Source organism: Apteryx rowi, unplaced genomic scaffold (genome assembly GCF_003343035.1).
Source record: "Apteryx rowi isolate R43461 unplaced genomic scaffold, aptRow1 scaffold_50, whole genome shotgun sequence".
NCBI classification, from domain to species: Eukaryota; Metazoa; Chordata; class Aves; order Apterygiformes; family Apterygidae; genus Apteryx; species Apteryx rowi.
The window spans coordinates 769,731-794,711 of NW_020450761.1; the positions used below are offsets into that span (position 1 = coordinate 769,731).

The 24,981-nt window shown below is 40.8% G+C and overlaps 1 protein-coding gene across 1 annotated transcript in view; it reads right to left on the reverse strand.

Moving 5' to 3' along the window:
- Positions 1–8,825: 8,825 nt before the first annotated feature.
- The window catches only part of BCL2 (BCL2, apoptosis regulator), a 96,069-nt gene continuing 79,913 nt past the window's right edge, over positions 8,826–24,981 (reverse strand). Inside the window, exon 2 of the mRNA XM_026079847.1 lies at positions 8,826–13,665. Coding sequence (XP_025935632.1) covers positions 13,531–13,665 — 135 coding nt within the window. The 3' untranslated portion in view covers positions 8,826–13,530. The remainder of the gene's footprint in view (positions 13,666–24,981) is intronic.

Consider the following 24,981-nt stretch of genomic DNA (forward strand, 5'->3'; position numbering starts at 1 on the left):
CTCTAATTTCACTGCCCCCCTCCACTGCTCTGAGTGTGTACTTTCACAGAATGAGCTCGTTATTATGTCACTTTTTTTTTTCTCCTTACGTAAAATGCCATTTGTTTCTTGTGAAATGCCTGACTCAATGGGCAGTGTGGCCAGGAGGTGTCCAGGGCACCCACCAGGCCATGAAGTCGAGAAGGTTATTTGGGCCATGGCTGCTAAGAGTTACGCTGTGACTAGCCAGGGAGTGCAGCATCTGCAGGAGATGTCCTGGGGGTGGTGGGGGAGAAGGGGAAGGAAGGCAGTTGCCTTGCTTCCTCCACAGCTTAGTCCTAACTCTAGGTATTGCAAAATACTGTTATCAGGCAGCAGTGAGACTCTTCTACCCACTCATGCCTAGCTCGCTTCTGATTCTTCATCTTACTGTGTGTGCTAACAAAAAAAGAAAAGGAATAAACAACCCACTTTGTGAATTAGTTTCAACAGTGAATGTTTTCTGAGCTACATGTTGATAATATGCTCTTACCTTTCTCGAACACACACGCTTAGTGAAACTATCCAGGTCAATATATCTTCATTGCATTCTTGCTACCAAAAAGAAGAAAAAAAGAAACTCTTGCCACTACACCCTGTTACCCAAATGAATAAACTAAAGAAATATTTTTGGGATAAACTTAAGAAGGGAAGCTATTTGCACCCTGTAGTTTGACAGCAGAATGACTTCTCGCGTTGTCAAGGCTAATCATTTTCCAGTCCTCTCTCTGGCAAATACTCTATCTATAATAATCAAGTCAGTGTGTGTGACATAGTTTTTTGACAGGGCAATATTTCTTAATAATTTAGTAACATCATGCAGGCACAGAAATAGAGTTATAATTAGCTCTCGTCCCAAAAGTTGGAAGAGCTTTTCAGTTCATTGGAGGCTGCTGGCCAATTCTCTTATCTAATTGGATGAAGTTCCTACTTTCTCCCATTTGTATGATGTCTGCTTTTACACAAACTCATTAAATGCAGCTGTACTCCAAGTTTATAACAACAGCCTCAGTGAAGACCAAGCAGAAGTTTAATAGCAGTTCTGTTCTCTCTTTTTCATCTGATCTTGGTCCATTTTGGTGGTTGATACATGCCCAAACTTCTTTCTTTAGCACCTAATTCTCCCCCCTCCAGGTTTTTATTATGAATTATCTTAATAATTAGAAAACAGACAAATTACATGAGGTTCATCTGCCTGTTTTGAAATTTGAGAGTTTACAGCTTGCTTTCAAGGAAGATAAAGTTTAAAGCAATTACTTGTTTCTGTGACATATACAGAAATGATCTTTGGCTTCATTTTAAAGTTGGAGTTAAGGTGCAGTCGAATAATTGCTACATTATTCTTTAAATCTGCAGAGACATTAACCTGATTATACAGGTAGAATAGCAGCACCATAGTTGACATTATTTCAAGCTTTTGCATTTAGATGGACTGCAATTTTTTGGCAAAATAAATGCATCTTTCAAAATTTTCACCTTTTTTGGTATGACTTTTTCCTTGATCTTGTGTGTAATTTTGAAGGTACTTAACATAATATATAAAATATTAGAAAATCTCCATTTTCCAGAACTTGAATTTGTCTCACTTTATTGCCTACATATGTTCACATCACATTTATGAAGAAAGATTCACCCCAGACTTTCTGCAATACAGATACATCAGTTTTAAAAGCAATTTCATAACTTTGGGGGATTTTTTCCCCTTCCACCAGAGAGCTATTCTGAGATTTCCTAGGGAATTTCCAGCTGTATCATTTTTTTCCCCTACTATGTTCCATCTCCCCACCAGACGAGGGCAGGAAAGCTGGGAGAGGTGGGGAAACTCAGGAAAAAAGCTGTGTCACAACATTGCTTGTTTCATGAGGGCACCTGCCTTTGATGGTAAATGCTCTCTATATAGCTCGACGGCAGGGAGACCTGTCTGACAATAAAGAGGACATTCATCAGCTCCATGGTCTTAAGTTATAACTATGTGTGTGTAGAGATCTGTTGTGCAGAAGTGGGCAGGCAGAAAAGGAGCACAGTGAGACATCAGTGGGAGCATTCGAAGGGACTCCCTCCTAAGCCAAACTCCAATAATGACGAAAATCTCCTTCCGTTGATGCCCCACCTCCTAGCATCTGTATCACCTTCGGTTTGTTGTGCTCTCCCTGCTCTGAAGTTAGTAAAGGCTTGACTCCTACAAGGTTCACAGCACCCTTAGCTCTGTCTAGGATTTTAAGATGCAGATCATGCAGAACTGAAGTCCTTACACAAGTAGGGAGGTAGGAGGAAGGTGGGACCCCCCCACACACACCTGCATCCTACTTGCACTTGCTCTTCCCTGTCCTAGTGTAGTCCTCCCTCAGTTCTCATGATCATAAAGAGGTACTGGAGTTGAATGTTTTGTTTCTGATCCTGCCACAGTATGAAAAGTGAGCAGCATTTGTAACTGAGTTCTTGGTTATTGCTGTCAATAGACCTTTAAGCAAAGTTCATGCGTGCAGATTGATTGTGATTCTTCTCAATGATGACTCAAACAGGTGGTTAATAATTGACTGTTTCAATATAAAACTTAATGTCAGCATGACTCACAAGTAGTTTTGACTAATAAATGCCTTTACTAGAAAAATGAAACTTGCTAACATCTCTTTGGTTTTGGATAGTTGGTTTTGTTTCTAGACTGTTATGTGCTTAGCTCCTGTTTGGACAAATATAAAATAAGGGTGTTCTTCTTGCTTAGTTTCCAGCAGCTCTCATTGTTTTCATCTGGGGCTGCCGCCCCAAGCATGCATTAGATAAGCTTGCCTGACATTTACAAGTGAGAACATTTAGGTCTCTCCTACCCAATAAACATAATTTTTATAACTGACTTCTACCGTCCTGTATCTTCCAAAGATGCAAGCTTATTTTTATAGGAAATACTTTATGTATTAAAGCGCCAGAACACTTGTTTTGCCAGCTACAGTCATCGCAGGCACATCATTAAAATGACAATGGTAGCTGCTCCATGCTGTCTATTTTTGTAGTGTTTTGACAGAATTCAAGACACGAATGTATGTTTGTGCTACTAGTCATTGGTGAATCACACCGTTTAATTGGATGGGTCAAGCAGATAAATAGATGTGGTCTTTGGGAAGTGAAAATGACTTCTTCCATTTGTGGTTTTGAGCTTGTTTGTACATTGCTTTTGTTCAAAGTAGCATCAGTTGATGGAGATTAAGGAAAAAGTGGTGAGTTATTTTCCCAACACTTGAGTGAGTGGTGATAGTTGTCGGAGGATGTGATGACAGAAGAAAAGTGTGTCTTAATTTTGTTTTTTTGAAGTGGGCGGGGGTGGGCAAATGGATGCTCAAGACACATTAATGAAGTTATGTTGACAACTGTTAAGTGTGAAGTCTGTCATATATCTCATTGCAATGAATGTGTCTTTATGAGCAAACTGTGTTAGAGACATCTGTGCAATTGTCAGCTGTAATTAAAGAAAAGGATGACTCGGCAGTGGACATACAGCTTAAAATGCAGGGCAGGATTTTTTTATGTGGGTGTGTATACCTCTGCTTGCCAAAAGCAACATATATTATGACTAGAGATTCTTTCCAAGTAACTACTAAATTGAAAAAAACTAAACGAGCTTGGGATTTTGTGTTTTTAAATTTTCTCCTACAAGGGAGAAATTGAATTTTTTAAAACGAGTGAATAGAAACACTTTTTGATCTTGGTCTTTTTGATGGCATTCTACAGATGCATAAAGAAATGAGTTCCCTAAAGACTGGGGGGAAAATCTGAGGTAAAATGTCACTTGTCAAGTGTGCACAATAAGCAAAGGAACTGGTGTCGCCTGGGCTGGGGTACATCTGTGTTTCCATATGGTGCGCTCACCTGTGGTACATGTCACAGCTGTGTGTTGTGTCCCATTTTCCTAATACCTTTGCAACCGTATCGTGGGTTTTGGTGCTGCTTTCAAAGGGGCTTACAAGTATTGTAAAGGGACAGCTGGGTTTTGTCAGCATGTGGGATGAACAGGACTGGGGACTGTTCACTGATGTTTTCGAACCCTCCGCCATAATCATTTTGAACTGAAGAAAAGTGAAGATATTTGAAGAAATCCCCAAATTTTTTTCAGGCAGTTGAATAACCCCAGGGCAACAGTGTGATCAGAGACTCCACTTACAGTGCAAGTACTAAAATACAGCTACTTGCTGAGCTCCGGTTGGTATTCATGGGAGTTTCGCAGTAGGTAATGGTGGGAACAGTTAATATCAAGTTAGTATCATGCCTTCAAGAGTGCTTGATGTGAGCACAGACTGGACCTGTCTGAACCACAGATGCTTTCTCATCTCTTGTCAGAGGTAACCCTACAATTTTTTTCTTTTTATATTTCTTGAATATCTTTTATGACCTCTGGGCTGGCCTTACTTTTCCCCCCTCCATCTTGGCAGCAAATGCAGAAGCAGACACAAAATAGCCACAGCGAAAACTAATTCCAGAACTGGAAGCTGTGACTCGGATATAACTGGAAACGGTGCTGCCTATCTGTCCTCGGTTAAAGACTGATTTTATGTCTCTAATTAAAACATGGGGACGATTCAATGTAGGGATGATTTGGGAGGTCAGCAGCTAGAGTGGAGGGTTTGCTAGATACCTTGTCTGTGAGGATGAGGAATGAGGAGGAGGTAAAAGTAAGCACCTTTGTTTAAAATACATATGTTTCTTTTTCATGGTCACATTTTTAAAGTGTAAAATATACCCGTTTCCTTTAGAGCTATGTGTTGGGAAAAGCTGTGTTCTGTTAACGGTAAATGAGTTACATAATGGGAAGAATGTTTGCAAAGCCTGTAGAGAAATAACAGCTGCTTTTGTAAGGGCAAAAAAAACTATAACATTTCAAAACTGTAGCAAGATGAGATTTTTTTTTTTTAAGGGTTGGATGGGAGGAAATTAGTAATGTGTAGAGAGTGCTGAGTGGAGCAGACACCTCACCTGTTTTATTCCTGGGTGGAGAGGGAATTCAGAGCTAGACGCCAGATGGAAAGCAAACTCTGAACTGCATGAACCTCTAGCTGGTTTCCTTTGGCAACATTAATTTACAGTCTCATGAGAGAACACCTTGGTTTTCTGCCAGTTTTGGCTCCAAGCAAAACTGTAAGAGGACAGAGTGATGCAGTCAGCGTTGGCTTTCAGGCCACGCTGCCCATGCAATGAAGTAGATGGCACTGGCTGGCAGCCAGGCTACGGGCTAGCAGCACCAAAGGAATTACAGCATATGTCTGTGCCCAGGGTCCCCGGGGCAACGCGTCCATGTACAGTCATGCTAACGCAGTCCGGTGGCTTCTGCGCTGACCGCCGGGCATATTGCAGGATGCCAGCCTCTGCATGCTATAGAAGGTGGCTTGCCAAAGCTGTGATTCCAGGTTACTGGAAAGGTTTGGCACTGCTGGAGTCTGCTGGTAGGTTGCCTTGTTGTTCGGTGAAAGGGTGGCTCAGTGGACGCTGAACCTGTTGGAAAAAGAGACTGTTTAACTAAAAACATTTCGGTTTGCCTATGTGGGATCACACAGTAACAGGCATGGAGGTTTCATACATCTCAGCCTCATTGAGTGATACTGTCTTGAAGGAAACGTATTTCCAAACTGCCCTGTAAAATTTCGGAGTGCCTCCTGTGGACTTTGGTTCACTCTCCAGTCTTGCAGTTTTCTTTCCAAACTATCCAGGTGCCACAATGTCCTTTTTTTAATCCCTCTTGCCTGCCTGATAATTCTGAAATGCTGCTAAGATGTTAATTTAAGATAACACAAGACTGGTACCAAACTCTGCAGAGAGTGCTGCTCAGTTTGTGTGGTGCGTGTTCTTCAGGCAGCTAGAGGTATATCACACACCTATCTTGTAAGGCTGAACCCTAGGAGAGAGCAAGAGGCCTTTTGGCAAATGAGTTTGTCTCAGTTTTTTTGTGTAAACTTTTGATATATAATGGATGATTATTTCTGCTGCAGCAGTAATGTACAGTGTGTTTTTTCCCCTCATTTTAGTGTTGAAGGCACCATTTTCTTCCCTTGCAATATCTAATATAATTGTCCTGACAAAGACAAAGATTAAGGGTCCATCAAAGTTGTTACCACCTCAGTGTGATGAATAACTTTTTCTGTGGCCTCAATCAGTGATCAGTAATAGACTGCACATATTAATCATTCGTATGTTTGCATCACATATGCTTGTCAGTTCATGTGTATATGACATGAAGCTCTGTGCATGGAAAGGTTTCTTGCTGAGTTTCAGTGATACAATTTAAATCCCATTTGGGGGCTCATGATAGCTGATCAAAAGTGTGCTTTTTGAAGTAATATGAAGTAGCTGCATGACATGCATTTAAATAAATGCATGACACAAAGGGCTGCGCCAGTGTAATCCTTGCTGAGCCAAACTGACCTTTTTTTTTTTTTTCTGGTGAGTTAACCCTCTGCCATAAGGTTTTAGGGTGAATGGGCTGAAGCCTGTTTGTGCCATTCTAAACAGATGATGCTGGGTCAGGGGCCATATCTCCTCCTGCCACCAAGGTAAACACCGTACCATGTGCTGCTGTGACAGAAATGGGATCAGGTGTCTCTGCATGATATGGATGAAATGAGTACAGCTGGGTGGTCTAGTAATGCAGAGATCCAGGGCTTATGATCACAATAGCATGGCCTGAGATGTGCACATTGGCCTGTCTTAATAATCTGATAGTAGTGTCACCAGCATATTTCACCTCATCCACTGAAGGGACATTAGTGTTCCCGGAGAGGTGAGAACAATTAATATTCTGGGGGGCACAGGTGGGAAAGGGGAAAATTTTGAAATCACTAACTGGATAAATTGAGGATCAGTAATCTTTTTATGGTGGGACTGTGCAGGTGGAGAGAGGTTTAAACCTCAAGAAAGTGCCCGAGTAAGGCATTGAGGAGCATCTCTGACCACGTAGGCAGGTAACTGTCTGTGGCTTATCGGGTGGACAAAGAAAGGGAAAGTTGTTACCACTGGGGTGGTAACAACTTTTCAGTTGAATCTCCAAATAATTAGATTGACTAACTTTCATTTCTGTCACCTGTGGCTTTTATAAAGCTTTGCACCAGTACTGCTTCAGCTGCATGTTTTTGTTTGCATGACCATGACCTTGTCTGAGTTAGGTGATTTCAAAGTTTCTGACTCAAATCAAGACATTGCATTTTCAGGTGGTCCAACTTGGCTAGAAGCACTTTTCAGTATATATCAGGATGACAAGGAGTATACCTGAATGTTGAGAAGTCCTGAAGAAATTGGATGCTGATGGTTTTTACTGATTTGCATTTTTATCCTTTTGAGTTTTTAGAGAGCCATTCTGAATGTCTTCAGTACTTGCACTCGAGTTCCATGAGGTGCAATAAGCTAAGCTCTAAGATGAGATGCTTCACTGTTGTCAGGTCCTGAAGTGTATGTTACACCTCTCTGCTGTATGTCACACAGCAGCAGCTTATCAAACCTGGGTTATTGTATCTTGATGCATAGAGGCCTCTGAGGAACACTGGAGAATGCTATAGCTCTTTGATTGTGATTTTTTCTGAAGGTTTTCACTTTACAGAATCAGTATAGAATACAGTTCTTCTGTGTCGTGTCCATAGCCATCATGTTGACTCGCCTTTTGGGGGCTCCAGACAAAAAAGAAATACTGTAGCAGAACTAAAGTGTTTGAACGGAAGCTAAGTGCTGTCCTTTTGCTGCCAACAGCATAGGTGCTTTTTCTGCACAGAGTTAGTACACAACTTACATTATATTTATAGAAAGTTCTTATTGGTCTTCTTCCAGGTATTGCATGTAGTAAGTTCCATTTAGATGTGATTTTTCCCAGTGTCTCATTTGGAACCCACAATACTTGGCAAACCGACCTGGAAAAAGTGAGATGTGAGTTGACTGACTGACTAAATCTGAGATTCCTGGGAGCCTGAGCTATCATAAAAGAGAAGCTTAAACCAAACCATGTTCTTTAAATAATCTCACCTGAGGTGGTGGCTTGCAAACACACCACCCTGAATGTTGTAGTAAGTGTGACAGGGTGCTGGGAGGGGTAGTTACTCTATGAAACCTTGAGGACCTGTTTTTAACCAGTCTCCTAGCTGTCGAAGCAAGGATACAGCTCTTCCAACTTCTATCTTGATGGTCCAGACAGACCAAGAACCAGCTCTAGCTACTCTTAATCTCGCCCCCTCAAAGACCTGCCCCTCCACGGACTTTATGGGTAGCCTGTGGAGACTAGTTGGTAAAGGTTAGGTCCCCAAAGGTGAATGTTATAATTACATTCCTGCTCAGAGCCCCTTAGGTTTAACAGGAACCTGGTATGAGTGCAAGTCTCCACTTACTATCTTATGACATATATCACACCTTTTAAAATTTTTTATATTAGCTTGAAAAATATCACAGCTTAAAAAAATCAAACATTTAAAATTTTATGTGTTTCTGTTGCATAAACCTTAAAGGTGTAAGGTTTTTTTGTTTTTTTTTTAAGCATCTCTGCTACCAAGAAGATTAGAAAGGTGGGGTTTTTTTCTTTTTTAGGAAATCTCAGACTTGGTTATATTCCCATAGTTCTAGGGTCTATGGCTTTACAAACATCATAATATATTTTGATTCACAGAAAAGAATCGGGTGGGCCAGCAGTACTTCTACAGAGTCACTGTAGCTTGAAAATGTTAATACAGAGCAGAACATGTCAATAGCACGATCAGGAAGGAACGAATATGTTTCGTTTACGGGATTGCATTCATAGATGCTTGAGTAGATTTTTATCAAGGAACCCTGAACAATTCAAATGCAAAACAAGTAGCTCACAGTGTGCTTTATTATTTCTTCACAATATTAACTAGACAGACATGGAGAGTTTAATGGCAGCATGTTCTTATAACATTTTAAAGACAAAGAACAACATAATCATATTAAAGGATGATAAACTGACAAACTACATTACCATACATACATCATCCAAAGGTACTGGATAAACGATATCTGCTTATGTACATTTATGCTGGTGATAATTAAAATTCAAATATTCAGAAGAAAAAGAAAAAAATATGCTATTTAAATTATAAAAATATACAGTTTTTCATGTGGAATTCTTAATGCTGTATAAGTTGGTGAAAAGGATTTTATTATGGAATGAAGCTACATTAACACTTAGTACAGGAGTGCGTTTTAAAACAAATGCAGATTAAATTGGCTCTTTTGGCTTCCTTTTATTTAGCCTTGTTTGAAAGAGATAGATAGAAGTGAGAAACAAAGCTGTTTTTTTGCGATGAGAAAGAATTTTTATACTCATAAATCAAAAGATGTTTAATTTTTCATATAGTACTGAGCCATTAACTTGTAATACAAATGAAACATTTTGCTAGCTTGTTTAAAGAGAGAAAGAGAGAGAAAAAATTAAAGACAAGCTTTAAGCGTGCTACTTCAGTATTTTTAATCAACAGGATTTTTAGGTTTGTGAAACTGAGTGCAGATGCACAGCTAAGCACAGCGTCATGCTTCAGAGTCAAAGCATGCAGTCCTTACATGTATCTGACTCACACTGCTCAGCTGGGGAGACCGTGTGTGTGCAAGGACTGGGCATATTGGGCCTGTATTCTCTGAACTGTAGTACCCCAAGTTTTCTTTTGCTCTTCTGTGTTCAAAGACGCATTTTTTTTCCTAATGGTTCTCTATCAGTGCAACTCTAATGAGGCTGTGAAATCCCAAATCACAACAGGAAACCGATGAACTTTTATACTGATTGATTGGATAATCTTATAATACTTTTTAAAACCATTTATAATTGAAATTTTTGAATAACTGGAGTCATGTAATAACGCACAAATTTGCAGCTGGTTATAGTTAGACATTGTTTTCAGATCATCTTGGGTGAACTCCTGCATCTTATGAAACTTGAGATTTTCTTACATACCAGTGTCATTCTCCATATCTTCCAGCCCCCTGCCTTATCTATGTGTTCTCTGTTACCCCAACGGCCCCATTACTCCACTGTTGGATCCAATACCTGTTCGATTAAGAAATGTCCTCTGTGTCAGCTCTGATTTCAGAATATTCATCTTGAACAATTTGTTTTTCATTTTTTCCATTTACTCTTAGGCTATTATCTATAACAATATGAGGTGACCTTACAGGTTTTTCTTTCAGAAGCAAAATACGTTCCTTCGTTGTTTTCTTAATAAAAGAAGTGAAAAGAATCAATGACAAATACATTGAATACAGCAAGATCAAGTATTTTTCTTAAATTCATAAGAATTTTCAGAAGAATTACTGCTTTTAGAATTAGCAACATTTTATAGTAAAGAATAACTGTGTTTGTGTGTGGGGGGGTCTTTGTAATCTTTTACTCTGTGCTCCTATCATCCTTCTTCTGGGGAAAGGATGAGGGATACCCCATGTATCCGTCACCTTTGACATGGGAGATGTTTCAGTGATCTCTTTGTTCCCTCCGCTTCTTGACCTTCTCCTTTGTGGTCCTCTGATCTTCCACACCTAATCAACTTCAGACGTGTCTCTCGTGTTAGTTTTTGCTTTTACAGCTTCAATATGCTGGGAGTGGACAGTTAGGTGCGTACAGGTAGTGACAGAGAATGGATTTTTGCTGAAGCATAGTCTTAAGAGCATGAAAGTCTACAAGGCATTTTGTGGAAAAAAAATTCTTTGTGAAAGTATAATGAAGAATAGGAGAGACAGGAATTATTGCAAAAGAAATGAAGGAGTGAAAGGAGAGGATTTTATTAAAGAAGTCCAAGCTTTTATATACATTCAATGTTTCTAATATGTTTCTTAATAAATGTTTTATCAACTATCATTATAGCTAATGCAGCCACAATACTGTAACAATTCTGCAGTCAGGATGGGAAAAGTCTGTTAGCTCTTTAATAAAATAAAATCAGCAACAGTCATCATGACTCTTCTTTTTGCCTGGTATTAACTAATACACTGGGAAGTCCAGTGAGTAGACACAACAGAACACAAATTTGTCAATATATATTTAAATGCGTATCATGTGTCTTCTTCATATTATTTCTAAAGCAGCTTTAAAAATCTTTTGCCATTGGAAGGTATTAAAAATAAACCCCATTCAAATTATCCTGGTAGCATAGCAGCACAGGAATTGATAGTTACTCTTTTAATATTTTTGACAATGTAAACCTTTAATAAAATAAATGATATTGAAACAATTTGAGGTCTAATAGTTCATGAACTTTAATGGGCGCACGGGCACAAATTGAAACAAAGACTAGATTGTGAAATGAAATATTAGCTCGATACCAGCCAATTCCGGTTTTGAAATTGGTTTCAGACAAATTCAGCTTCGTAGCTGAAAAAACAAAGCCCACACTCACTCCACAATATTCGGTTCCTCCCATTTCAAATATTTTTCATAGGTATCCTGCATGAGCGTGCCCACTTTTGACTGAAGCTCTCTAAACACATTGCAGGTGCTTTTGGTTTCATGATGATTTTTCTTTTCTTTTCTTTTTTTAGCAAGCAAAGTTTAGATCACATTTTTGTGTTCTTCAAAACATTTCCCTTACAAGTTTCTTTAAAATAGTTTCAAATTTGAAATGTAAAGCTCGCTCCATCTTTGCTCATACAAAGTGTAGGTGCCACAACTAAATAGCAGTACAAATGCTGAGATGTACAACTCTTAAAACAAACAAACAAACAAAAAAGCAGCTTTGAAGACACAACATCAACTACAGCCTTAACATTGAACATCTTACATTCCCAAGTTAATGGAGATATTTTGCATATAATGCCACAAAGTTATCCAACTGAAATCTTGAGGTTGCATCTACAGTTTATTCACTATATTTTTTTCACCTTTCTAGCATTTCTTTATTGTACTGGACGTTTTATCCAGAGCTTTTATAACCTTTTGGTTTTTTACCTCTGGCCATCCATTTAACCACAAATCCCAGATTTCAAAAGTTTCATAGAAAAAATAGGAGTGCTTGGCTTAAACATTTGAAGACAGCAATTTCCATTTGTCGGAGCAGCCCATCCCACCCATGTCGTTTGGAGGTCTGGCCCCCTCTGAGCGCATGGACAGGCCCGCTGCAAAATACACCACGGCAGCGAGCTGCAGAACACACGTCTGTTTATAAAACTGTATAGCGAGTATTCTGCATTCATTTAATTTGAGTTGCATTTATAATGCAAGCCGATGACTTCACCCCCCCTTTTCCTCCACCCCATTTTCACTTGAAATGACAGCCGGCACCTGCACAATCGAGGTGTCAGAGAGTCTCTGTCCAGGGAGAGGGTCCGGAGGGTTTCTTTATTATCTTTTATTCCGTAGACAGTCTGAGGAAATTATTAGCTGAAACAATTTCGAGGGTGAGGGGCAGGAGGATAAAGCTCACTTTCTTTTTTTTCTTTTTTTTTTTTTGTTATGAAAATGAACTTGATTTTGGTGTCCAGTTTGATAAACAAGGATAGTCAGAGCTAATCCGTAACTCAGCTGAGGTCTGCTTCTTGCCAGATAAAACGAGCATCTTTTTCAGCTTTCAGGGGTTCGAGACCACGTGGAATCGGGCTCACCCTGCCGGAGGGGCTCAGCAAGTATGCAGGCTTCACTGCAGATGGGAGCCTGCCGGAGCAGGACACAGGTCAGGACACCAGACTCCAGCTCTGCTCTGTGGAAGCAGGCACTTAAGGTCTCCTGATCTTTCTGTGTCAGTAGCTGCAAAAACATTTTACTGCTGAGAAAATCACTGGAAGGGCAATTTACCGCAAGCCCAACAGATTTAACTTCACACTTCTATTTAAAAAAAAAAAAAAGCWTTTGCATTGCCATGTATTAGGGTACTGGATGATGCTATTATGAATATGACGTGATGGCACAGCTGCTAACTTGAAAACACATGTTTGCAAGGCATAGGCAATCGTATTTCAAGTTGTTATCCTGTTGGAATAGCCAACTGGCCTTCGAGAAGTTGCCATTTTGACTCAACATATGTACCATGTTGAATCATTTACTCTTGTCAGTTTTTGCCAGCAGGATAGGGTTCAAACTTTGTTCACGCTGACTTTTTTTTTTACAGATCCCTCCAAGACATCCAAAAAATGCAAGGAAAACCAACACAAGTTACATAGCCTTTAGCAGCTCAAATAACTGCCTTCATAAGTGTAAGCAGGTAAGTCTTTGTCAGTATATTTGCTCTTCAGAGATAAAATAATCCAGTCAGTTGCATTAATTAATTAAAAAAAAAGAATCTAAAAGACTTTGGGGTTCATTAAAGTTAATAACAACATGATGTGATGACAGATACAAGTTGCAGAGTTTCTCAAAATAGCAGGTTAAATTGTAAATATCTTTTAATAAATAATTTTCCTGCGATGTAAAAATAAATGATATTTCCTTTGGCAGTAATAGCTGATTTAATCTTTAGCCAGGAAGTTGTTCTGCTCATAAAATACCATTGTGCTACAGAAAAAAAAATATTATTTTGTTGTTTTGAAAGACTTTCATAATCCATGATAAACTGGGTGACTCTACTTATGTCCGAGATAAGCGCCAAGAGTGATGCAAGCTCCCACCAGAACCAGACTTAGGATAGTCTTCAGAGAGATCCAGGAGAAATCGAACAAAGGCCGCATACTGTTGCCGTACAACTCCACGAAGGCATCCTAGAAAGGGAAATGAGGGAATATCAGAATCGCAACAGTAATGATATACAGGAGGCCACAGAACAGGGTTTGCACTGTAGTACATGGATAGCGACAGACAGTATTTGCAGAACCTAAAAAATCATCAAGTGACTTTTAAGAGAGGGACTTGCTTCGTGCACAGCGGTCATCCACCAACACTCCAGCAGAAAAAAAACAAAAAGCAAAAAACAACAAAACCATTAAAACAGTGACTCGGAAGCGATGCTTTTGTGCAGTGCTTTTGGTATGCCCAGCCTAATAGAAAATACAGGCACAGCATTTTTAAATATAAGTGCCTACATTTTGGTTCCTGAATGTATATATACAAACATACATAAACAAAAGGAGCTAAATAGAACTTCATTCTCCAAACCTTTGGTTTCTGTTGGACTCAGGAGTCCATATTGCGGATCAGTGGTCCTGAAAACAAGGCAGTATTTATTTAGTTTCCTAGGGATGGATTCAGATGCCTAAATGTACCACTGAGATGTTTCTTCCATATCAATTAAGGCTGGTAGGGTGCAGTTCTGTGTTGCACCTCTGCAGGTATATGACCGCTGTCACCAAAATGGGTGACACCTTGGTCCTGTGCTCCTGATAACTGTTGTCTTGGGTGTAGCAGTGGCTCTTGGGTGGCTCTAGGGCAAGTTGGGCCAACCTGCTGATCAAACAGAAGAGGAAAACAGCCCCGAAAAAGGACTATTTTTCCTTGTGATCACCTTGTAAATCTGACTCCCCTGGGGCCTACAGCCACGACACACAGCTCGAGGCAGAGGAGGGAAGACGCGTACCATTGGAGGGACTGCCACTCCTGGCAACTGCCCGCAAGTCAGCCGGCATGAGGGGTAACGGGAATCCTCACCCGGTTCTTCTCCCATGGATGGAGAGCTGCTCTATAAAGCGCATCTGAGAGAGAAAGTCTGGAGATGCATGCAGGCGCCGAATGGAAAGACCGTTTAAGTAAAGATACGGTTTCTGTGACTCATAAATCCAATGGCAATTTATAGCGATCAGATGGGTAACACTCTGTGCCACAGGCGTTTCTGTGAAGCAGCCTGGAATTCCTTATGAACATGAAGCCGCAAAGCAGTCCTGAGGGACACGTGCATTGAGCTGTGTGGTGTGACAGCGATAAATAGGGAAGCTTCCAAAATGTGACAACGCTGATAGCATGGCCAGGACAACGTTTTTCTGTTGCAACTAACTGAGCTCTGCTCCCAAACTAGTGAGGTAAATCCACAAAATAGCTCTTATTGAATAAGAGTGTTCTCATAAGAATAAGAGCATTTGCGGTTTTACCACGAGAGGGCGGTGTAAGGTTTTTTGTATTTTGCTGTTCTGACTCCTGTTCGCTAGACACTGAGCAAGACTCAAATAAATAAAATGTGTTTACTTCCAAAATATGTCTTTAAATACTATCGGTGCATTTGGCAGGTAAAAGTGAGTGTGTCAACAGGAGAATAGCTGTAGGATTTGGCCAAACGACTGACCATGAAAATACATCTTCCTTCTAATATCTATTACTTCTTAATGCTTATTCCTCCAGGCAATCTTTTTCAAACTTGGGTTTCCAAAGGTGTATTCTTAAGTGAAAGCAGCTTAACTTTTTGGTAAGTATCTTAATGCAAACTGTTCATTTCTGAGAAAATTTGGCAACTTTTGCTTAGCTGCCTGGTTTTTGAAATAGACATTTGCAAACTCTGGCCTTAATATTCTGCTGTGCTGTTAGAGAGCTGAAAAGCATACGCAGTTTGCTGTACAGCTCTTTGGAAAGCTGCTTTTATTACTCCTTAAGGCTACGAAGTAACACAATATCCTAAAATGTTACAGACTGGGCTAAATCCTGTTGTCGCCAGTGCAGACTCACCGACTTCGATGGGAGTTTCGACCGTATGGGGAGTTCAAGATCAGGCCTTATAAAAATACAACACGGGTAAAGTTTAACACTTATTGATATTATTAGGGGTGGAAAAGGGAGGAAGTGAAAAAAAAGCACCATGGAAATGCAAGTCATGTGAAAGCATTTTAATGCTAGATTTTAAGGGTTTCTTTCTGTGGGTTGGGTCTCACTTCTGTATATTTGTGACAGCAGATGCAGACAGAGGATAGAGAGCAAAGAGAACATGCTTTCTGCCTCCCTTCTATCCCAATTTAGGAGCGTTCAGCCCAGTTTGCTAGGAAGAGAGTTTCTAACAATTCAGCAGGGCTCCCGGTGTCTGGTATGAAGCTGGGCTGAGGGATACAATAACACTTGAGTGCAGGACAAAAGTAGGGCACAACCTATGGCTCAGAAGAGGAATGTTAGCAGAAAATCTGTAGCATGCAGTACTTTTTCATCTGAGATTATTACAACAATAACATGAACCCAACCTAATGGTATCTGCGCTATATATTACAAGTAGCTCTTTATGGTCCTTTCCCCTCCCCTTCTCAAACATCCTGATTAGGCCTATTTCCAAAGCTTGTTTGAACAGCCTGTCACTATTTGTTTAAGTTTCAAACCTGTTTTAAATAAACACATGTCCATTTTATGTACTAAAACAAGGAGAGGGGGGAGGGAGGTATGACCCATTACTGAAAACTATTTTAGCACAAAGAGAGCCCTAAACAGAATCATAACTGTTCCATAAGGTTTGTCTCCTTCTGTGAACCATGTGTTTATCACTGGATTTCTGTCACTGAAAGCGGTCTGTTTAAAATAAGAGAATCCAGGCTAAAACAAATAAGATCAGCAAAACTACTTGAAACATTTGATGTCCTCAGAAAAGTATCTTTTGTAATGAAAGCAAGGGTCCCCACAGCATGGCCCTGGCAAATAGGTTGAGACAAGTTCTGGCATGGTCACCCCTTCTGGAAGTGTTACACAGTTGGAAAGAAAATGGTTATAGGCTTCTATTTTAAGACTGACCTATTGAAAATTTAATGCAAAGTTACATCCTGGATGTAAAACTATATCAGGACAATTAGAAATTATATGGGAAAGAACTCTTCATTCAGCTCCAGAGTTGTTTTTTTTTTAGTAATTTTTTAATAATTTAGTTTTTCCATTTTTTTTAAACTAATTTCTATAGACACTTATATTAAGTCAAATCAGTCCGTTGTTGGTTTACTATCTAAATTTATATTGAATGTTTGTGTAAAGCGAGAAAGATGGCAGCAGTGAAGGGAAAGATGCTCTGCCTAAGCTCCTCTTAGCACCAAAGTACCAAAGTTGCCTGCATTGCCTATGTGGGCTTGCTTGGCAGGCTGGGAAGATTGCCTGGAGGGCATCCCGAGCTACTCCTCTTGCCTGTTGAACTATATTCAGCGAAGGCATATAGTATTACTGACTGGTGTTACTTGGCTTTCCAAGGATCCCAGGGCAAAAGGGGAGTTTGTCTCTGTGTGAGGATTAGGAGGTATAATAATGCACCGAGTCAGGGCGTTTTGCAAACAAAGCATCCAGATCGCCCTATCCTGCTGCTCTGAGGGCCCAGATTTGGCAGCTCTGATCTGACAAAAAAATGCCATCTTTAATTACGTGAACATGTGTTACTTAAGGATTGAGCCAAGCTTATTTAGTCTCGGTACTTTTGCAGCTCAGGCTTCATCCCCGCTTGAGAGGCAGGGCATAACTTCCAGGCTGTGGCGAACTAAATGCTTCCCATATGCTGAGCCTAGTGATGCGTTCATGATACGAATGCTCCTTATTGCAAATGCAAAGGGAAAAACCAGCTTCAGCATGGTATTCTGCATTTATTACTGCGGGGGTGGTGGGCAGAGCAAACATGAGGAAGTAAAGACTTCCTTTTTCTACCTGAATCAAACAGCTGGTGAGGAAGTGACTTTATTTCCCTCGTTATCATTGGTTTGACAGGATATCCTCTTGAGCCACATTGTATTGAATGAAGAGCCTGCGTGACTTCCATTTTGCTGAACGGGAATCGCCTCGTGGCAATTTTATGCTGCCCTCTCCGTGACTCCAAAACAAACAAGCAAACACCCGCGCGAGGCTTTTGAAGAAACTCGCACTGGTCCCAGTGACACAGCCTCCCCATCTGCTACGGGGGGGGGAAATGACATCAGCGCCAATGCCAAGATTTTGCAGCTGAATGACTTTTCACTCACCCCTGCCTCAATATGAGCGACATAAATTCTCATAAAAGCTTTCTTTCCTGAGTAGTAACTCATTTCAGAGACAGTTTGGGGAGGCAGAGAGCTGGTTAAATCGTCCCATGTTTTCTATGCCGTGAAACCTCGTTAAAATGTCATCTTGCAGCTAAGGAGAAAAGTTCTTAGAACATAAAAAATAGACAAGTCTGTAGCTGTTCTTTCCCTGAAAGGTTTATGGGTCCTTTATGCAAACCTAAGTATATGCAAATAAGGGCAGCTCAGACCCTGACTGCGTTGCACCGAGGTGTGGTGTTTCACGAAGCCGGTATCTTTAGAGAGGCCGATATCTTTTTACGCCTGGGAGTGCTGACGTGCCGGCAATGGAGCCAGGTGCAATTTATCAAATTTTCATGTGAAGGAAGAGAATGTGTCACCACCATGCAAGCTCTGCTGCCCACTGCTGGGGAGCCCGCCTGCCCAGTGGCTTCACCTTGGGGTGCTCCTGGGCAAAGCTCCGTCCAACATGCCGGAGCATCAAGTCAGAGGGTTTTTTGTCCTCGTCTTTGCCTGTGGCAGCCATGGATCTATTCTGAATTCTGCATTTTCACAATGCGTTAATCTCGGGTCTGTAGCTGCTACATTAACTACTGGCTGCACACCTGTTTGTTTCTCCAGTGAAATCTAAGGTTTCTGACTTTGGACAAAATTGCTTCTTGTCTTAGTGGTCTCACCTAACTTCTTTTTTCCTTGTCTTTGCTCTAAATTTGTTTAAATACTTGCACTTGTGAGCCTGTGATCTTGGGAGCATATCTTGCAGGTCCTATTCTGGCCAGGCTCTCATTAAAATCTGTGTGAAGTGAAATCAATAGAAATATTGTCTGCCTGAGGCTAACTAACCATGGCACTCAGATGGAGATGTCTAAAGAGTAGGGACTAATCGTGGTTAGATTTATTCATGAAAACTGATGCACATGCTTAGAAACATATAAATCTCTGTGGTTGTAGTAACAAGCACGATTATTTCTGTTCACTCTCCTGGAGACTGAATCTGTTGGCAGACAGATCTCCTCCAGAGTTCGGAGGGACATGAAGAATAAACCTAGTCTGTGGAGAATGATCAAGTGGTCTCCTTAAACACATGATTAGTAAGGTATTGATCATTCATCTTGCTTGGAAATCCATACAGTCTTCAGACTAGGCTGCATTCTTGTTAAACCAAGTCAGCATGAGAAATGTTTCAGCAATTTAGTCTTGGCGTCTCTAGTTAATTCAGTTAGATGTGGCTCTGCAATATGCAAAAGCCCAGACCTAGTGGAGGCTGCCTTGTTTTCTTGTTCCTGGAAAGGCCCACACTAAAATGAGGTTTTTCTGGTGTCAGTGTAACAGCTGTAATGTCACTGCAGCAACTCATTGGTGATATTTAATGGGTGCCACTTCTTAGGGAGCAATATTATAATTAATAAGAGAAAGAGGGCAGGAAGGCCTTCTGGACAAAATCCTCAGCGTTCAAACAATACAGTCAAAGCTGCTCTATTCAATCCTTCACAATTTTCTTTTCATGGATTTTCGGAGCAGCTTGCTTTTGCAGGTTGATAATCCTATTCAACTAATTTGCTATTTATTTACATCGATACTTAGGAATCTTAGTCTGAACTTCCCACATTATCCTACTTGGATAGAATGCAAGAAGCTGTATATAATTTGTATGTGGAAACAAATGTAGCACCATTGTGTATTTTCAAGAATCTCAGTTCCACCAAGAACCATTCAGCTTTTGGCCACCTTCTTCTTCTTCTGGTCAAGTTTATCAAATCGATTCTAAAGAATTTACATTGACATACATGGGTAAACTTAGCAAATAGCCATAGAGATTTTTGGATCACTTTGGAAGAGAGAACAAGTATTGCTAACTGAACTCCTATGTTGCAATAAATGAAGTAAAATCTTATACTGCAACGTTGCTCTTATAATTTCATCATTTGAAAAGAAGCTAGAGGTATTAGGACTACTGTCAAAATCTTTAGAATGACTTTAAAATGAAAATAATGACAAAATGGATCTGAAAGAGGACACAGGTGTGATTTTTTTTTTCCAAACCTTGCACCTGAATTCTCAGTCTTGCTAGTAATTTACCTTCAATTTGAATGCCCCTACACTGCAAATAGGCCACCTAATTTAAAAGCCCAAATTTAAAAATTTGGCTGCAGCTGGTATTTTAGTAATACAAGAAAATATGAACACATGCAGCACTATGTTCCCTGCATGTTCCAGCTGCCAGCGTCTGTCACTCGCGGGCTACTGCAAAAGAGTTAAATCATGTAACAGTCTGAGAAATGGGAACTGAAAGCAGCCACTTGTAGAAATGTCCAAAGTACTTTGGCATCACTTTTGTCATCAACACATCGCTTCTGCAGCGGGGGCTTTTATTTAATAAATGTATTCAACTGTGCTAAGAGAGGGCTTGAGACGCAGGTTATTACCTGAGGTAAGGAGGGACAAGAAAGGCAGAAAACATATCAGTTTGCTAAAGAAGGGCTTGCTTAGAGTGGCCTCTGCCAGAAAAGGCAGAGCATGTGAATGAGTGGGGTGAAATTGAGCTAGTCTGATCAGGTTGTACCATCAGCTGAACCATGAGGGACCGGTCACGCTGTTGTTTTTTTTTTTTTTTTTTGCTTCTTCTTGTTTTAACATCTCTCAGAGAAATGCTTGATCCCTCTCTTGTTTGTTGTCTAGACATTAAGTCCTGATCCAAATGCCTTTGGTTTGACTGACCTGCACTCGGCCTTGAGCAATAGGAACAACAGCAATAGCAAACTGGAATTGTCGGCTTCATGTTCTGGGCCAGCACAAGCCAATTCTGTGTTTTTGCAGCAAGCTCTGTTAAAAGTTCATGCAATGCCACTGGCACCTTCTTCAGAAATGCCACACATTCCTCACATGACTTCTTGAAGCAGGCTTTCAGCTTTTTTAAATCTTGTGACAATCAACTGACTTACAAGGGGAATGAAACAACAACTCTAACCTTATGATAAAGTATCTGCAATTTAATGAATAAGCACAAAAAAAGCTTGAGCCAAATAAAAAAAAATGCTGTAGATGTTAATGGACAGTTATACTTCTACCAGAGGCCAGCTGGAAAATATGTGCATGCATTTGCTCCGGTAGCTTCCACTTCATTAGCAACCCAAGCCATTTTTGCTCACTTGTAATAGCTTTATTTGAGGAAGAGAAGTGGTAGCATTTTTTGGTCATTTCTTTTGCTTGTTGTTTCCTAAATCAGCCCTTGTGTGCTGTACTCCACGGAGCACTGTGTGTCACTGTCAGCTAGAGAGGAGGCAGGTGTGTCCTTGCAGGGAGGTAGCCTGATGGAGTGGCAAGTTCCCCCTCTACCACTCCACACCCAAGAGCAGGAAGGTTGCTGGCATCAGTGTACTCACTCTTCTGAATTGCTTTCAGGGTCTATTCCACTTAGTAATGTTCTTGAAGGCCTCTAGGTGGCTTGCTCCATGTTTTCATCTTTTCACAGTAAAGTGATAATGGGAAATTAAAATAAGGAGAAGTTCCTGGTCTGCATCTGCTCGGAAAAGAGGTTTTTTTTGGTCTGGGTTCCTCTCCTCCACTCCTCCTCCTTGTCCTTTCTGTTCTGTGCACAGCTCTCACAAAACCACAAGACGTGAGAGACAAATGAAAGGTGAAAGAGCTGGTAAAGGAATCAGGAGAGTCTGTGTAGACTGAGGCACTTGGAAATCTAGATAAAATCAACTGTCTAAATAGCACAGGTGAAAACTGCCTGTTGCCACAATGAACGGACTCCTGCTCTTAATCCAAGATACCTTTATGAGTTGCCTTGCTCCATGGGGACTCATAGGTTAGGTTTGGCTGGTAAATCTTCAATTTTTGTGTTCATCCAGAAAGTCCTTTGGCAAATGTTATCAGGTAAGAGCCAAAAGGGACCATATGAAAAAACAAGGAAAAGTCAAGGTGTAAAAATATGACTCAAAAACAGTCTGAAGGACTTTGGTTTGTTACTCAAATAATCTCTTAAATTCATTTGCATAGGCAATTGTAATCCATTAACTCTGACTGTTAGATTTATTCAAATGCTGCCATGCAAAAGCAAAATATGAAGACTTAATAAAATGCAAATAATCTCTGCCCCTCCACCCCCCAAACCAACACCCGAACAAACAACAGGCAACCTGCATGAGAAGAGCAAGTACCACTGGGATGTTTGAAAGAAACACACCTCTACCCATATGTGTATTTTAATTCCTCTGCGTAAAGAAATAATGTATTGCTGATACGAGAAAGGGCATGAATTCTGTGCGGTTCCTATCAGAAGGATGCTTTAGACCTGAAATATGTTAGAGACTAGTAGCAGGGGAAAAAGGGTTATTCTATGGCACAGAGGCTTTGCTGGTATCACTGTTCTGGCCAGATCCCCTAATGGAGACATGGCTTATACCAGTTGACGGACTTCTGCCAGCGTGGCTGAAGTACCTCCCAAACAATGTGCATTATACTGGCAAAAGGACTCTTCCATTTGGTGTAAGTCTACGTAAGTCTGTATAGTGGGGAGGGGAATCATGCCAAAATAGTTATCTTTGTAGACTAGGGATGTGATTTTTTTCCCCATGAGATAGTTATGCTGGCCAGACTTTGTCATGTAGACCCTAGGAACTTTTATTTGCAAAATAAGACTGTAATTTATTTTAACCAGATGTTCAGCACTAATCTGTGTCTGTGCATTTACAGTGCACTCTGAGTAATTTTTACTGTGAAAGAGATATACCTTGGCCACCAGTAAGTTTTTAAAAACATAATGCCAATACTTTAAGGTAGTGGTGAGTTTTTCTTTCCTATTTTGGCAGTGATCTGTATTCCCAATGAGGTGTGCTGGTGTTCTGGGTACGGAGTTTTACTCCTGTCAATCAGATCCTGTAAGACAAAAGTCTCCGCTCTCCTGTGTATCAGATATTGGCACCAATTGCTGCAGCAAGTCATGCAGTTCCTTACAACCCAACAGTTACTGGGAGCTTAGGGAGAGAGCTGAGGTGACCTAGAATCTCTCTTTTTTGGCAAAAAGCAGGTGTTACGAGTGCCAGTTCTTTGAACCGATGGCTCCTGCTTTGTTTTGTTTAGTGCCCGCTGTTCCTGAGAGGAGGCAGGGGCTGGTTCTGCTCCCGGACGATGACAATTCGAGTACAGTCACACAGCTATCACCGGAGCCTCAAGTACCACTATCAACAAGTTATGCACACACATCCTTGGGAACAGCTGAAATACAGCATAGCTTGCATTCCTCTGGCCAATCACTCAAAACAGAAACTAAAGGATTTGGTTAACTGCCCCCCTTTTTTTTTATAAGCCTGCATGTCCTTGCAGATTGCTCACAAAGGGCTGAGCATTTATATTTCCTGTAGATGTCCTTTGAAAGGGAGAATGTCACTGGAAATTGGATCTTTTAATGAGCAGTGTCTGTGGGCAGAAAATGAGATGCAAATTCATGAAGTATTTAAATCCATCATTGTGACCTTGAACTAAGGTTGCTAGGAAGGAGAAGGCCATTAACTTCAGCAGGAAAGACTGTTAATTACTTGATGTGTTGGTGTTACAAGTGAGCAGAAACTCACTCATGCAAGATTTCAGATTCCCAGAAGAAAGAACAAAAAAATGAAATCAGTAATATCAGCCAAGAAAAAATAAATGCAGTACCTGTGAAATCGGTGCTTAAAAGCTCTCCCGCAGTCTAAAATAAATAAGACTTAACAGCTCTGAAACTGCAGATCAAAACTCATATAAGTTAAACAGGTAGCTTAAACTTGGTCATTTACTTTTAAAAATTCTACATGCAGGTGAATCTATATGGCAGAATGAAGTGATATGGAGAGAGAGATCTGAGCTTGCACTGAGCTTGAACTGCTGCGAAACTAGTGCAACTACTGTCTAGAGGAAGCCCAGGTATCTCTGTGCAGCCACTGGGCTATGCAGACATGCTCTGAGGTACTACCAGAGCACAAATGATGGATTTTGTTGCACACAAGGAGTCTTAGGGTGCTGTCTTCGCTGCATAGCAACTTGCGCAGTGATTCCTGCACCAGCAGTTGCTATCGAAAGGCCAGTCTGCCTTGCCCCTTCACTTCAAAGTAGCCTCAAGAATTTTATTAAAATATTAATCTGCCCTTACTTAAGAGCCAGAGAAAGTGATTCTCAGAACAGGGGGATTCATGTGTGGTAGAAAGAGAGGCACTCGGTCTGGAAGTAAGTACAGCAGTAAGTACATCTAGAGGGATGACCACAAATAACTTCTGTGTGCAGCCACCTTCTGTGGCTGCCTCTCCGCAGGTGATGACCGGTGCCCACCCTGATTCTCTCTGCACCAGAGTACTGCTATTGCTGTCATCCTGCTGCTTATTCTCCCCCAAGTCTTCCATCTCTGGTGTCTGTCACTCCCACCCCTGAGGGGGAAGGCACAAGAACTGTTTCTGTGAGCTTGGCATCCATAGCGGCTTCCTGCCACAAACGGTAATGCTCAGCTGGCAATTCATGGCTGGACTCTAACGTCTAAGTGACACAACCCATCCAGGAGCTGCCTTCAGAACCTTCTATAATTAACTGTTGTTGCTATAAGTTTAGACAAACCCAGGAAATCACATGCAAAATTCTGTCTGATTTGCTATCTAATCTTCTTCCATCTAGGTTCTTACACCACACACATGCTGTGGTGGCTGAGCATCCTGGTGCCTGGATGCAGTTCAGTTGAACCCTTTGCAAGCTAGCAGTCTGAGCTGGAGTCCTGACACTTCTATGCACAGCCAACTGTTTTGCTGTGAACAAACTGGTGAAGAAGCATATTCAAAAGCTCCCTGAACTTACCAGCTTCTCTTGTCTTCCTTTCCCAGATAATGTAAGATTAGGAAACTTGCCAAGCATCATGCTAAACCAAAAGAGACAGTCAAATTGCTGCAAGTATGAGAGCCAAGGGAGCCCAGTCTGCCAGAATGTTGTTGTAGTATTCGCAAGAAGCTCACGGCATTAAGACTTCATTTTGAACTTGATTCCTTTTGTGTCTGTCTATCTAGGAGGTTCACCACTGGAGGCCAGAAAGTCAGTGCTTCCTCAATATTAAATACAAGTGTCTCGGGCAGCTATAAACCATGTGCTAGCTTCAAACTTTTGAGTCAGTTTTCTTTCTTTTCCTTT